Here is a 15,501-nt window from a genome sequence, read left to right on the forward strand (position 1 = left end):
TTTTTTTTTTAAGATCGTCCTTGTGGAGGGGGCAACACCTCTATTTGAAGGATCTTTGCCAATGGGAGGGGCGGGCTTTAGGACCACGCGTCACGCAAATGGTCAGTCACTCACAAAACACTTGAGTGGCTGCAGCGTCTTTTTCTCTTTCCTTTCCTTTTCCTTCTGTCAAAATTTCCGTCTTCACTTCCTTCCACTCGCACCTTTTGTTTTCGCACGGACTCCCCTACAAACGACTCGCCGTGCACGGGATTTCCCTTCCAACTTGGATACGTTTGGCGACGTCATTTGACGCGCGTGATGCTACTGATGATGCTGATGGTGGTGATGAGGATGCTGAGGATGAAGGTGACGCTTCGGCCGCACTGATCCGCGCGCGGGCAGCGCCATGGCCGGCGGAAACTTAGGGCTTTGGACGGCACTTCTGGCGTGTGCGTGCGTGAGCGCGCATCAGCCTACGGGAGGTAAGACGCACGGCCAGATGGAATGCGCGCGCACGCGTTAAGACTGTGCATGGAAATGGAAATAAATTCTCGGTATTGTACTATGGAACACAATAGAAACATTAAATGGAATATAACCTATAGAACATTAATAAGAACTCAAAGTTCGATAGTAACTCAATTTAATATTGTGGCTAATTATCAGAAAGCAGCAAGGAAAAAAATGTTCAGAATGAAGAACTAATAAAAGAGTAAAATAATCTCCATTTTGTTACGCGTGGTTTGACGAACTGCCTAACAGACGAGTGACCAGCTGACATAAAAATCAACCATGAAATGACACCATGCATTTGCTTATCCGACGCATGTGGCGCTCGGTTGACTCCCTCAATGCGCACTTGATGAGGCGGCGGCCCCCCGCGTGGAGCCTGAAATGGGATACGACGGGCACATCAACAAAGTGGCCCTAATTACAGACATAACAAAAAAAAAAAAAAAAGGCGTACAAGGACACACGCCAATGTCACGTTTGAGGATCTGGAGAATCTGTCCGATTCTTGAAAAGAAAACGTCTTTGAAAAGTAGGAATGCGTTTGATGGAGGGAGGCGAACCTCAAGGAGGGAATAAAGCGCATATGGAACAAATCAGGGAATAGTGATGAGTTGAAACTGGCTCAATGGTGAGTTGAGACAACAGAAAGAAAGAAGGCCAACCCCAGAATGATGAACGAGGAGGTTTTGTGCAATCCAGGAAAATTTCTCAGATGGCAACTTTGGCAACATGGGCTCACAGTTCTGAAGTTCAGGTTTGAAAATCAGGCAAGCTGAATTGAGAGTGCTTGGCTGTGATTGACAAGCATGTCACAGCGCTAACAAATGATGCTAATTGAAAGAGTAGCTTGATGGATGATCCTCTTTCATAAACGTCCTTCGCGGGCAAAAACAATCAACTCCAATTGCCTCCGCCCCTCCCCGATCATTTTCCACCGCAATTAATTATGGCACACGAGCTTCCATTGTGGCAGGGCGAAAACAAGACAACGCAAAATGGCCTTTGGATTAATTTCTCAGAAACAAATATGAAGAATGTTTTGCTTTCAGCGCTTGCTAATTCAATGTGACTGTTTTAGATTAGCCAAAACGCTAATTAGCTACGCCAACTTGGTGACCTGACACAAGCAACCAGTGTGTGATGACCAAACGTTCACACCACTAAAATTTCGCTCCACCAACTAGCACTGATTTATTTTGCTAATATAAACCGGAACAAGGTGTCTTTGTGCACAATAAAAGAAGCTTATCACGCGGCGAGCCCGACTCTATTTGACCGCTTATTATATTGAGCGTGTAAATAAAACCTCCTGTGTTTATTTTTTTATGCGGCAGGAGAACAAATCAAGTGTTTTTGCCACTCAGGAAACTTTGAAGACTTGTCGAAATCCTCCTTTGTGTTAACACCAACCTTCGCCACCACTAATGATGGCCGATGTGGGGGGGCAGCATGATGAACTCCACAGAGAGCGGGAGGTGTTTTTTTTTTTTTTTCTCCCGCTGAACAAAGCTCAGCTGGGGAGTTATTAATGCTGGATAAAAAGCAGACTCGGCAATTAAGCAGTGTGAGTCATGGGAGACGGGAAAACGGGGAGAGCAAATTGCGTCGTGCATGTCGACCTTGCCGAGCCAGGGCGGTTTATTAAGGACGGAGAGAAAAAATTAAATAAATGACAGCAGGCCGTAAGAGCCTTGACTCGATTTACCTTCTACGTTTCGGCTCAGATCTCATTCAAACGAACGTGATTCTTGGTAATGAGATTTTTAAAAAAAAACTTGAATCATCTCCCAAAGTTGGAAGAAGATTGCTTGTTCCGTTCTTCTCTCCAACTCGTCAGCTGAGGATAAATCCCACGTCAAGAGAGCCGAGCCAAGTTACACGTCAAAAGGCTCGCCGGCTGTCGCGGAACCCCATCCTCCGGGTTTCGACAGAATGTTATACTTGGAAGACGACGGGCGAGCAAACGGTCAATTTGGCATGTTGGCCGCCGACGGACCCCCGCTGCTCTTTGGAACTTTTTCAAAACAGCGAGGGAGCTGATTTCCACCGCAGACTACTTCTGCCTTCTGAGAAACACGCCGACCGTTGGCGTAAAACATTCGATGAATTTAAGCCTACCAGCCGTCACTATGCATATATCCAAAGAGAGAGCAAAAATCCTGTTAGGAACAGAACTAATCCCTGAAAGGCATCCTGGACGATGCTGCAAAACATCCTTCCGTCCGTTCTTGGTTTCTATCTCGTGGAAACCAAACTGGCTTTTTTCCTTTACAGGGAGTCGGGCCGGTCAAGGCGGACCCGGTGCCGAGCAGAAGCGCTACGAGACTACGGTCCCGCTTCAGCTGGTCGGACAAGAGTGGAAAGCGATGCACCTGCTGCAATCTCAGGTGAGGCACGGCGCATCCTAAAACGTCCGCCTCCGACTAATCGTACCGGCGTCGCTCGGCAGAATCACCCGACGTCGCTAAAGCTGCGGATCGAGGCGGAAGGTCGACAACTGCGTTTGAGGCTGCGCAAAAACCAGTAAGTTACACCCTCCAGCCTTTACTCCGAAACAAAGCGGCAAGAAAACAAGTCCTCTGCTTTCATTCAAACTGCCAATGTTGTCTGTGTTTGGACATCTGGACTTTATCAACGGCACAGAGCCGAGCCGAGCCGCCGGCGTACCAGACGAGCTCATAATAAAGTCAGCGCAGCGGGTTCACGCCGGGCCTCGCGCAACAAACGGCAACATGACATTTTGCTAGACGTAGCCAAAGTTCAACAGTCAAACTTGATGACTCGGCACAGTCCGGTAAGTCAGCTCGCTCTGCAAGGTCAGAGTCGTTGCCCCGAACGCTTGGCCTGCTTTTGCAATTAAACGAGGTGAATGGACTTCGTTGTGTGCGCATAAGCAGCCAATTGAGAAACTCAAGAATGCGCAGACCTGCGTGTGTGTGTGTGTGAATATCTCGCTAAATCATCTCGGGGTGTCATCGCCTCCCCCTCCCCGTTGCAATTATTTAATCCTTTTGTTGAGGGGGAGGTATTCATCACCGCCAGGCCTGTAATTGGGATACCTCGACTCATCTGTCCTCCAGACGCTGCACGGAGATGACACTTAATTGATTTCCAGGGGCACGCCTGAGCTCGGTCGCATCAATCTCAAGGCCGAGTGTCACTGCCATGATTGCGTAGCCTCCGATGCTAATGGCTATCGCGTCCGAGCGTCTCGCCGCATCTCCACGCCAGGCGGGTGTTAAGAATAATAACGAGGCGGTCGTAATAAATGGAGCTGGCGTGACGAGTTGTCGCAAACATTTCAAATGATTAGCTTTCAAATAATTATTAGCATGGGAGTCAGAGTTTTCGAGCAGACTTTGGGATGAACCTGTCTAGGCAGTGTTGGGAATCAAGTGTTGGGATCGGAGTAATCGCTGGGAATTGTCTGCTCCACTTGGCACTCATGTCAGACACATCGCAGCCAGCGGGACTGGATGGCTTCCCGCGCTTCTGGAAAAATGATTCAGTCCCAGCCCAGTTTCCTTCTATGTGAAACCATTCACAAGTTTTTTCCACAAGTGAAGCCGGGATATTATGAAAAGCACATTGCCTCGTGAATCTCTCTGACGGCTTTTATCGTGCTAATTGGCCTTCCAAGATGAGCTTTTACGGGTCACATAACTCTTTAAATGATTTCATCCGCTCCGCATATTTCCATTTGATCCGCACCGAAACTTTTATGCACTTGACGCCCCTCACATTTGTCACAATTACCTCGCAAAATGTAGTCAAGAAGTCGCCGGGCTTTGCGCCGTCTGGAACAAATGAGACACGCCGTGGCCAAAGAAAGGATGGAGTTCGCAACAAGAGTAATGGCTGCCGAGGTGTCGGTGCGCAAAAAAGGTCAATTAACAGTCGGCAGCGCTGAGGGATTACGACGAGCTACGCCATTTTGTCTCGTCTGCTTATCAAAGCGGATGACAAATTGCCAAGAGGGACCTGACTAATTCCTGTCCTGCAAAACTTTTGCTAGTCTCACCCCCTTCGTTTTAGTTGTTGTGCGGCGAAACTTGTTTTGGCTTTCCGCCGCTGTTGTTTTCCCCCATCGAATAGATCAAAAGCGTCTCGAGTAATTTGAACTCTTCAATCTGCTGACAATGTGTTTTATGGCCCAATGTGTTTTATTTGCTTTGTTTTTTTTCTACCATCACATGGGCGAATGGATGCGTCTCCAAAAACAATGAAAAACGGGGCCCGCCGGTTCCATTTATTGTGATGATTTGCAGCGTTGTCAAGATTACGAAAGTGTAAATGCATCTCTGACTCACCTCGGGGTCACTTTATCGTTGCTCAGTTTTAATTTACGTATCCTTGAAGCGGCGGCGCCTCTTAAAAGGCATCTTAAGAGATCTTCCTTGCGGGTCCCACAGCGCAATTGATTTTTTTTGCGGGTGGCCCTCAAGGTCATCGCTAATCATTTGTTGTCTTTGGGTTTTATTCTAGGGGTCTGTTTGCAAGCGACTACAAAGAAACTCATTACCTACGTGACGGCACCGCAGTCACAGGGTCGCACAACTCGCTGGTATGGAACTTTTGGATCCTGTCATATTTAGAACATCAGTGACGATTCCAGCCAGACCGAAAAGAAAAGCTGGAATCTTACGAGAATGAAGTTGTATTTATTATAATGTATTTATTATTATATATTTTTACTTTTATTTCTTTATTTTTATTATTTGTTTATTATTTTATATTATAATATATATTATAATGTATAAAAATACATATATTTATAACATATCATATATTATATAATTATTCATCATTATAGTGTTTATCTAGAAATTTATTTGAACAACATTAATATTTGAGGAGTCCGATGAGGTTCGAGAAGCGACTGGCAGTTTTTGGGGGGGGGGAGACTTAACTCATTTATAATGGATCTATGCATAAAAAAGCATTAGGTAAAATGGAAGTGTCAAATTGCCGACTAAGTGTGCCTGAAAAGTCAAAAGAGATGAAATATTCACCGCTTGGTCTTGTTCTCGTTAAAACACGCATGCCCGGCCGGCTTTTCATTTCAAATCCAGACGTCACTGCTCTCGGGCTCTCGGGCTTGAATTTTGAGTTTCAAGCCTGGCTTTCAAAAAGTCTTCTACTTGATTAAGGCTCACTGCTACTACCACGGCGAGGTGGAGCGCCATCCGGACTCGGACGTCAGCCTGAGCACCTGCAACTCCACACTCAAGTGAGTCCGCCGTTCTTTCGGGATAAGCCGAGTGTTATTATTACTGCGAGTGACACAAATTGTATGCAGGGGCTTGATATCAGTGGACGGCAGATCGTACATGGTGGAACCAGCAGCCCACGGCACCCACGGCACTCACTGGATCTACTCAACGCAACACCTCCACCTTACTAGCGGCACCTGCGGGCATCCGTCCAACGGGTCGGAACCGCTCGCTCTGCCGGACGGCGACCCGTTCAAATCCTTCAGCACCAGGGTGAGGATTTCCTAAATGTTACACTCCGCAATCTCCACTTTGCTGCAGTGGCTCATCTTTTTAAAAAATGGCCTTTTACAATTTCGCCTCGCCTGAATTTGACCCCGACGAAAATCTGCATGGTAGATACCGCAAATTATTCGTGAGATTGTCTTTTTATATTTCTATCCCAGCGCCGCTGAATTATTCAACCGGCCCTTCCGGTGGGTCTAATGGCGGCCATTAGTGTTACAGCGCGCCGGCAGAGCAAAAAAAGCTGCTAAACGGCGGCGCACGCATCTGCTTTTAGCTCGCCCACCTCGCCCGACCTCTTTTAGAAATTGGGACTCCACGCTGGGCGTGATCAATGGCCACGGGCAGGAAACGCTTACCATTCCGATCTCCGCATCACGCACGTCAGGGACTTTCCACCCCCCCCATTTGTGATTTCCATCTCTTGTAAATCATTCCCTCTCAGGACAGACGCCAAACATGTGGCGCTTCAAAACGCTCTTGCGCAATTGTCCCTTTATTGTTACGACATATTCCAATAATTGCTCGGCGATGATTAAGCGCAGGCGTTAACGATAAGCAAACAACAAATGGGATTATTTCCCTTTGGGAATCCAAAAATCGGAGAGGTCACTTAAGGTCGCATGTATTCACACGTATATGCAAAACACAACAAACGCTGCTCTATAGCGCCAACTACTGCCAAGGAGGACTGAATACATTTGAATTTGCAACTTGCAAGCTTTGTACACTATGAAAAGTTTCTACTAAGCATAACACGCACACACACAATGGACGGATAAAAAGACAAGTGGTTTTGCCCGAGAGCAATGTGTCCACACGGGTGTTTTTGATAAGCTGTGGGACTTCTTTGATAAGCTGCGCTGAGGCTGCTTGAGGCAGCTGAGATAAGGGGCGTCCTGGAAGACGGGGGGGGGGGGGGGGGGCTTGGCAAGAGAACACTCATCCTGAATTGCTCATGAAAGGTGATGCTACACGGACGTCTTTGCTGTTATTTCCGTTTTATCGGGGCATTAACGCTCTGAGGCGCAAACAGTCCCTGCGGTAAAAAGTTGTCAAAAAAGACCTTAATCTTATGAAAATGGAAGAAGGCCCATTCCGATGGGACTTGAGGGAAGGCAATATGTTGTTTTCCGATGTTATTGGAACAACAGCTGTGGGATTCGAGTTCGGAAGTTCGACACGTCGCGGCCGCGGGGTTGCCAGCCATGGAGAAAGCAGGAAGGCTTCTGATAAGAAGCCAAGGTTGGAAGAGGTCCGCAACGCTCGGCCAATCAGAAGCAGGTCACACCGATGTGTCATCACCGAGCAAAACAACCATTTGCCCTATTGCAGCACAAGCGGCACATCCAGAGCACCACCAAGTACGTGGAGCTGATCATCGTGGCCGACAACCGTGAGGTAAGCGCGCCGTCGCCAATTTCCTTTCCATCCCCGACGCTCGGCCTCAGTTTCAGAAGCAAGGCAAAGACGTGGAGAAAGTCAAGCAGCGTCTGGCCGAGATTGCCAATTACGTGGACAAGGTGAGCGTCCGATCGGCGCAGATTCAGGTGATTCGTGATTGAGCGCTTCTGGATCAGTTCTACAGGGCCTTGAACATCCGCGTGGCCCTGGTGGGGCTGGAGGTCTGGAGCGACATGGACAAGTGTCCCGTCACGCAGGACCCCTTCACCACGCTGCATGAGTTCCTGGACTGGAGGAAAGTCAAGCTGCTGCCTCGCAAGGCCCACGACAACGCCCAGCTCATCAGGTCCGATTCAACTTTGGAAATGGAATGACTCCAACCTCAAATAATTATGGCTAATGGTGTTCTCCTTCCTCAGCGGGGTGTACTTCCAAGGCACCACCATCGGCATGGCGCCCATCATGAGCATGTGCACGGCCGAGCAGTCCGGAGGTATCGTCATGGTACGTCCTGTTTCCGATGTAACCTGTCATTAGCTTGGTTTTTAATTCACGTCCAGATGTTTCTCCACATCCCAGATGGCACAAATTGATGACACACATTTATTAGGCTCACCTGGAGAACCGTACAATACATCTGGTTGAAGATACCCAAACGAGTGCTCATCTGAAGCTCCGCCTCCCTTTCAGGATCATTCCGACAACCCCCTAGGTGCGGCCGTCACGCTGGCCCACGAGCTGGGCCACAACTTCGGCATGAACCACGACACGCCCGAGCGGGGCTGCGGTTGCCGGGTAACGGCGCAGCGCGGCGGTTGCATCATGACTCCTTCCACCGGGTGAGCGGCCATTTCTAAAGCAGTTTTTTAAACTCATTTTCTCTGCTTTTTGCTCACAAACTGGTGTTTTGGAGTCAAGCGAACCCTTCAAGATGAACTTTTTGGGGAATAAAATATGAATACATCTTTTTGTCAGTCTTGGTAGATTAAACAAAAAAAGTTGTGTCTCGTTCCCGGGCCGGCCGCTCTCGCTTTATTCTCAGCCAGTCGCTATTCTTTGACACACATGCAAGTTTAATGTCGGAAAAAAATCTCTCCGTGGCGACTGATAAATACTTAAGAACCCTTGCAAAGCGTCTCCTTCTGCACTTCTTTTCCCAAGTTGGCCTCTTTTTGAATATCCGGCGTTGTTGTTTGCACGTCAGCTTTGGAATACGACGAGGTGCTAAACATAGAAATATTAATCAGCTCCAAAAAAGACGTGACGTTTATTTGCGGCGCAAATAATCCTTATTGCTTCGCGTGGCAGTGTGTGCTTTTTAAATCCGGGATTAAGGCACTGGTGTATTCAAAGGCGCAACCCTTCTATCTTTTGTTGGCGACATTTGCACCCCCCCCCCCCCCCCCCCTCGCGTTTGAATGTTGTGAAAAGGCCGCGAGGATTAACGCAAGCGGGCTATTGTCATCGTTTCAGTTTTGCTCATCTGCTGCACAACAGAGAACCCCCGCATAGTCACCGATTTCTTTCTTCCCTGGCCTCTAATTAACATGGATGCTTTATGATCATCTGACAACGTTTTAGCTTTTCTGTCGGAATATTTAAAGGGTGATCGAATGCGACGCTCGGTTTGAACTTTTGGGTGTGCCTCATCCCAGTCGGAACATGCGGGGGCCGCCTTTTGTGTTTCCTTCTTTATCTGTTGATAGCATCGCACATATGTCATTTGAGGAGGAGGTCAATACAAAACTATGAAACATCCAGAAACAAAATGAAAGACACTCATATTTAGTCATATGACAAAGAATGTGAATGTGTCATCTATTTGGACTTACCTTCTCTAAAAGACGTCAATTGTATTGTACAGTGTTTGAAAAAGACAGGGGTGTGTAGACTTTTGCGCCTGTGCACAGGTATCCGTTTCCTACCGTGTTCAGCAGCTGCAGCAAGACGGATCTGGTGGCCAGCTTGGACAAGGGGGTGGGCATGTGTCTCTTCAACATGCCCGAGGTCAAGGTGCTCTACGGCGGGCAGAAGTGCGGCAACGGCTACGTGGAGGAAGGCGAGGAGTGCGACTGCGGCGAACTCGAGGTTCCCGATTCTGTGGAAATGTTGAATATTTTGCAGCACAATGGAAAGTGGATGTACAATACAAAGCGGCAATATGTCGTGTGGGCGGGCAGGAATGCCTGAATCCGTGCTGCAACGCCACCACGTGCACCCTGAAGGGCCACGCCGTGTGCGCCCACGGCCAGTGCTGCCACGACTGCCAGGTACGGCGCTCCGCCCACCTCCGCCGCCAAATGCTTACACGCTCGTCTTTCGCAGCTGAAGCCGGCGGGAACGCCGTGCCGCGGGTCGGGCAACTCGTGCGACCTGCCCGAGTTCTGCACGGGCGTCGGCCCCCACTGCCCCGCCAACGTTTACCTACACGACGGGCACGCTTGCAGCGGCGCCGACGGCTACTGCTACAACGGCGTGTGCCAGACGCACGAGCAGCAGTGCGTGACGCTGTGGGGGCGAGGTAAGGGCAGAAGGGGAGAGGGGGAAGAGCGCACCCACCCTCGGCCGGCAATGACTTTTCGCCGTTGTAGGTGCCAAGGCCGCGCCCGGGATCTGCTTTGAGAGAGTCAACTCGGCGGGCGATCCCTACGGCAACTGTGGCAAAGACGCTAAAGGATCCTTTGCCAAATGTGATGCACGGTAAAGCATCGTTCTTATGCTCCATAACAACGAGGCGCTCTAAAGTGTCCGACTCCATCTCAAAGGCTTCTGCAGGTGTCCCTAATCTTGCGTCCGTTTTCACAGGGACGCCCAATGTGGTAAAGTCCAGTGCCAAGGGGGCGCCAACCGCCCCGTCATTGGCACCAACGCCGTCTCCATAGAAACCAACATCCCTTTGCAGGATGGCGGCCGGATCCTGTGCCGCGGCACGCACGTCTACTTGGGCGACGACATGCCAGACCCGGGCCTGGTGCTGACGGGGACCAAGTGCGGTGGCGGAATGGTGAGAAAACCTTGATGGTCCATTTTGTTGTTTGGAGGGATCACCTCAGTGTTCTTCTTCAGATGTGCTTAAACCGCCGGTGCCAGAACGTCAGCGTTTTCGGTGTGCACGAGTGTGCCGCCAAGTGCAACGGGCGAGGGGTGAGTGCACAATGGCGTCACCCCTACATCCATTCATCATCCGATTTTGGGGATAAGCCTCATCCTTTTTTTGTCAGGTGTGCAACAACAACAAGAACTGTCACTGCGAGGCGCACCGCGCACCACCTTTCTGCGACACGTCCGGTTTCGGCGGCAGCGTGGACAGCGGTCCCGTCCGACTGGCGGGTAAACTCAAAGGTCACGCTTATCTCATTTTGCTCACTCCAAGTCTGATTGGGGGCTTATTTGGGGTGACAGATGGCATCCGTGTGACGGTGGGTGTCCTGGCGGTGCTGCTCTCCTTGGTGGGTGCTGCAGTGGTGGTGTGCATCAAGTGGAAAAGTCTTCGCTGGGTGCTCTCCAGCACCAAGAAGGACCCAATTGACAAGCTCAGGTATATTTTGGAAAGCCAATTGTGGGTCCTCTTGTAGTTGACCCCCTTATGTATTTTCTTTAGATCTGTAAAGGCCTCAACGGGTGCGGCATCCACTCCCAAGCGGGATCAGCCGACGGGTGCGCCGTCCCCATCTCGACCGGCACCGCCTCTGCCCCACAGCGCCACCATCTTCAAGGTACACTACATCCCCGTTTGGTGGTGATGATGATGTCATCACATGGCGGGACATGCCTCACCCCCACCCCGATATACCGCCCCACACACACACACATCCAGCTGCTGCGTATTAGTCGAGTTTGTGTCATGTGGTTCTCATCATGGAGGTTTTCCCGAGGATGTTTGAAGTGGAGTGCGGTGCAGGTGAGGTCATCCTCCTCTTCCTCCGGTGGTCGTGGGAGGAGGGCGGGGGGTGGCCACATGAGCTCATATGTACTCTTCCAACATCTGGTCCAAACACCAAGAGCTCATATTTTGGCTTGCTTCGGCCTCTGCTGTGGGTCACCTCACATGATGATGACCGGTCCCAGTCTGTCCCAAACTTAATACCGACACTGTTTTTGCCAAGAGTTCTTCTTACCTGGATGTTGACAATCCTCCATCTTCACCATAGCCCCCTCACAGGGGGGGGCCACAGGCGCCGCCACCGCCGCCGTACCCGTCGCACAGCCTGCACCGCTTGCCCCAGTACCAGCCATTCACGCTGAGCGTGTCCTTGGGCCCGGCGCCGCCACCGCCCGCTCCTCATCTTCGTCCTCACGTTCACGTGGCGGTGGCGAGAAGCACGGCTGGGGCGTTTGCCGGCCTCAACGTCTGCAATACGGTGAGCATCCAAAAATAAGAATTACAGTATTTAAGGTTATATTTCTAATTTACAGTCGTTAATGAAGAAACTAATTCGTTCATAAAAAAATTTATTATTTATTATTATTTTGTACGTGAGGATAAGTGGTTCATATAATGGATAATGGATGTGTTTAAATGTTTACTATTAATTTATTTTAGGTGGAAAAGAGAATAAAGTATAAAACAAAGTATAGATTACAATTACATTTTAGATTTAAATCAATAAAATATAAATTTAATGATCGAGGAAAATGTGTGCTTCGTAAATCCTGGACAATGTGTGGTACCGAAAAAAAAGGTGGCACTTAAAACGCTCCCTCCATAGACTTAATGATAAAGAGCGCCCTCCTGTGGAATCGTCCTGGTATTGTTTCTTTCCCTTTGCGCTGTATTGTCAACAAGTATATGGAAGTTTCGTTTTTATTATTATTAATAATAATAATAATAATAATAATAATAATAATAATAATAATAATAATAATAATAATAATAATAATAATAATAATAGGAGCAGTTATTATTGATTATAATTATTATAATTATGTGGATATATACAATAGTATATCTTTATTTATCAGTCAACAATGAACAAATAAATGAATTAAGTGAATCTTCAATTAATTTCAAAGTATTTTTATTATTTATTATTATTTTGTGCGTCTCTCTCTCGTGTAACGTCAGAGCTCCAACTTGATGTCGTGGAGCCACGCCAGCATCTCTGGTCCCGAAAAATCCTTTGTGCGTGAGGATAAGTGGTTCGTATAATGGATAATGGATGTGTTTAAATGTTTATTTAAATTCAGATAAATAGTTCATTTGTTTTGCGTGAAAAGAGAAGAAAGAATAAAATAAACTATAAATTACAATTACATTTTAAATATAAATATATAAAATATATATTTGATGATTGAAGAAAATGTGTGCTTCGTAAAATCTGGACAATGTAGTACGTGTGGTACTGAAAAAAAAAGTGGCACTTAAAACACTCCCTCCATAGACTTAATGATAAAGAGCGCCCTCCTGTGGAATCGTTTCGGTATTGCACTCTATAGTCAACAAATCTATGGAGGGATCGTTTTCAATAATAATAATGATAATGACAATGACAAGAATAATAGTTATTATTATAATTATTGTAATTATAATTGTATGTATATATATATATACGTATATACTATATATATATATTATTGTATAATATTATATATTATTAATATTAATTATAATTAATTAAAATAATATAAATTAATATTATATATTAATTATATTATATAATAATTATAATAATTATAATAATGACTATTATTATTGTCATTGTCATCATCATCATTATCATTATTAATATTAAAAACGATTCCTCCATAGACTTGCTGAATAGAGTGCAATACCAGGACGATTCCACAGGAGGGCGCTCTTTATCATTAAGTCTATGGAGGAAGCGTTTTAAGTGCCACTTTTTTTTTCAGTACCACACGTCATACATTGTCCAGGATTTACGAAACACACATTTTCTTCGATCATCAAATTTATGTTTTATACATTTATATTTAAGACGTAATTGTAATTTATAGTTTATTTTATACTTTCTTCTCTTTTCCACCCAAAATAAATTAGTAAACATATAATAAACATATATATATATTTATATATAACATATATATATGATTAGAATAATCACAATAATTATAATAATGACTATTATTATTGTCAGTCATTATCATCATTATCATTATTAATATTAAAAACGATTCCTCCATAGACTTGTTGACCAGAGTGCAATACCAAGACGAATCCACAGGAGGGCGCTCTTTATCATTAAGTCTATGGAGGGAGTGTTTTAAGTGCCACTTTTTTTTTTCAGTCCCACACGTCATACATTGTCCAGAATTTACGAAGCACACATTTTCCTCGATCATCAAATTTATATTTTATATATTTATATTTATGACGTAATTGTAATTTATAGTTTATTTGATACTTTCTTCTCTTTTCCACCCAAAATAAATTATTAGTAAACATATAATAAACATATATATATTTATATATACAAATATATATGATTATAATAATCACAATAATTATAATAATGACTATTATTATTGTCAGTCATTATCATCATTATCATTATTAATATTAAAAACGGTTCCTCCATAGACTTGTTGACCAGAGTGCAATACCAAGACGAATCCACACGAGGGCGCTCTTTATCATTAAGTCTATGGAGGGAGTGTTTTAAGTGCCACTTTTTTTTTCAGTACCACACGTCATACATTGTCCAGGATTTACGAAGCACACATTTTCCTCGATCATCAAATTTATATTTTATGTATTTATATTTAAAATGTAATTGTAATTTATAGTTTATTTTATACTTTCTTCTCTTTTCACCCAAAATAAATGAACTATGTATCTGTGTTTAAATAAACATTTAAACACATCCATTATCCATTATAGGAACCACTTATCCTCACGTACAAAAATAATACAAATAAAACTACTTTGAAATTATTTCAAGATTTAATTAATTGATTCATTTGTTCATTAATGAATTGGAAATATAACATTATATAGAATTATATAATAATAATAATAATAATAAGAACTATTAGCCCACGTTTTCTTCTATCAAGTTTATGTTATTAAATTTGATGTCATCCTTTTGTTTGTTTGTTTTCCCCTTGCGTCAGGAAGCAGAACGGCCTGGCCCACCTCAGAAGCCCCTACCTGCAGACCCCCGGACCTCTCACCCTGCACTTGGACCCAGACCCAGGCGCCCACACCCGGCAAAGTGTGTTCACCAAAAACATATTCCACTTCACACATTTAAACACAACAATGGATCACTGCATGAATTTTATAATATCACAGGGCCCCTGGGCTATGGCAGCTTGAATAGAAAACAAGTGCTTTGGCCCCTGTCATCTTGGGGCATCTATAGGCAATTACAAATATTATTTCCTTCTATTTGTGTTTTTGTCAGAAGTGTGGCCAAGCAGCCCGCCACGCTACCCAAGCCTCGCGTGGTGGCCAACGTCAAGTACAGCAGATGATGATGTCACAGCGGCGGCGGCGGCGGTGAATGTTTGCACTTAGGACCGCCTTCAAAAATGGCGGCCCTGGCACACCTTGGTGCTAAAAGTTCAGGTACACGCAAATGAACTATTTATCTGATCCCTATTTATTTGTTGCCACGCAGTGCACTGTGCCTGACACTTTTTTGTTTTGAGCCATATTAAGAGCCAAGAGTTACAGCCATGTTTGTTGTCTTGTCCTCTCATTTATGTTTAAAAAAAAGAAAAGAAAAAGGTGATTCTTACGAGCGCTTACCTGTGAGCAACCTTGACTTTTTCCAGTTTAGTCATTTGGTGTGTGTTGACAGTCAAATTTGTTTTTTAAATTTTGTTTTGTTAGTGAAACATCAAACGAACGACAAAAAAAACCCCAATGTCTAAAATGGGACTGAACTTGTTACTTTTGATACAATTGAGGCTGTGTCCATGCACTATTTTTTACTACTTTTTGCTTTTTTAAAATATCTATATCTAATATGAGTGTGCATGCACGCGCGCACGTGTGTGTGTTCCAGGTGAACACGTTTTTCCAAGCCAAATGTTTGAGACATTCCATGTGCAGTAAAGACTGTCCAAAGTGTCCTTTTCTTTGTGTCTAGTCATTTTTGGTGCAATCGTATCGAATTCATGTGACATACAAAAACAATAT

The 15,501-nt window shown here is 45.4% G+C and overlaps 1 protein-coding gene across 2 annotated transcripts; it reads left to right on the forward strand.

The window, feature by feature from the left end:
* Positions 1–97: 97 nt before the first annotated feature.
* On the forward strand, positions 98–15,432 carry LOC133142862 (disintegrin and metalloproteinase domain-containing protein 12-like). Of its 2 annotated transcripts, XM_061264463.1 has the most exons (24): positions 98–464; positions 2,770–2,882; positions 2,945–3,018; positions 4,981–5,059; positions 5,646–5,725; positions 5,795–5,981; positions 7,329–7,394; positions 7,445–7,516; positions 7,574–7,743; positions 7,817–7,901; positions 8,088–8,236; positions 9,308–9,485; positions 9,578–9,667; positions 9,723–9,918; positions 9,989–10,097; positions 10,203–10,401; positions 10,464–10,541; positions 10,619–10,727; positions 10,800–10,935; positions 10,999–11,113; positions 11,549–11,758; positions 12,463–12,536; positions 14,469–14,569; positions 14,762–15,432. In XM_061264463.1, the coding sequence occupies exons 1-24, from the start codon at positions 389–391 to the stop codon at positions 14,872–14,874; spliced, it is 2,859 nt and encodes a 952-aa protein (XP_061120447.1). In that variant the 5' UTR covers positions 98–388; the 3' UTR covers positions 14,875–15,432. The 2 variants fall into 2 exon arrangements, with proteins under 2 accessions (XP_061120447.1, XP_061120448.1); XM_061264464.1 differs by lacking the exon at positions 12,463–12,536.
* Positions 15,433–15,501: the final 69 nt, after the last annotated feature.

Source organism: Syngnathus typhle, linkage group LG18, assembly GCF_033458585.1.
Source record: "Syngnathus typhle isolate RoL2023-S1 ecotype Sweden linkage group LG18, RoL_Styp_1.0, whole genome shotgun sequence".
In the NCBI taxonomy this organism is placed as follows: domain Eukaryota; kingdom Metazoa; phylum Chordata; class Actinopteri; order Syngnathiformes; family Syngnathidae; genus Syngnathus; species Syngnathus typhle.

Coding starts and splice junctions, on each gene's coding strand:
- LOC133142862 (XM_061264463.1), top strand. CDS start 389: ATGGCCGGCGGAAACTTAGGGCTTTGGACGGCACTTCTGGCGTGTGCG. Junction 7,517..7,573: donor TTGCCAATTACGTGGACAAG/GTGAGCGTCCGA, acceptor CTTCTGGATCAG/TTCTACAGGGCCTTGAACAT. Junction 11,114..11,548: donor ACAGCGCCACCATCTTCAAG/GTACACTACATC, acceptor TCTTCACCATAG/CCCCCTCACAGGGGGGGGCC.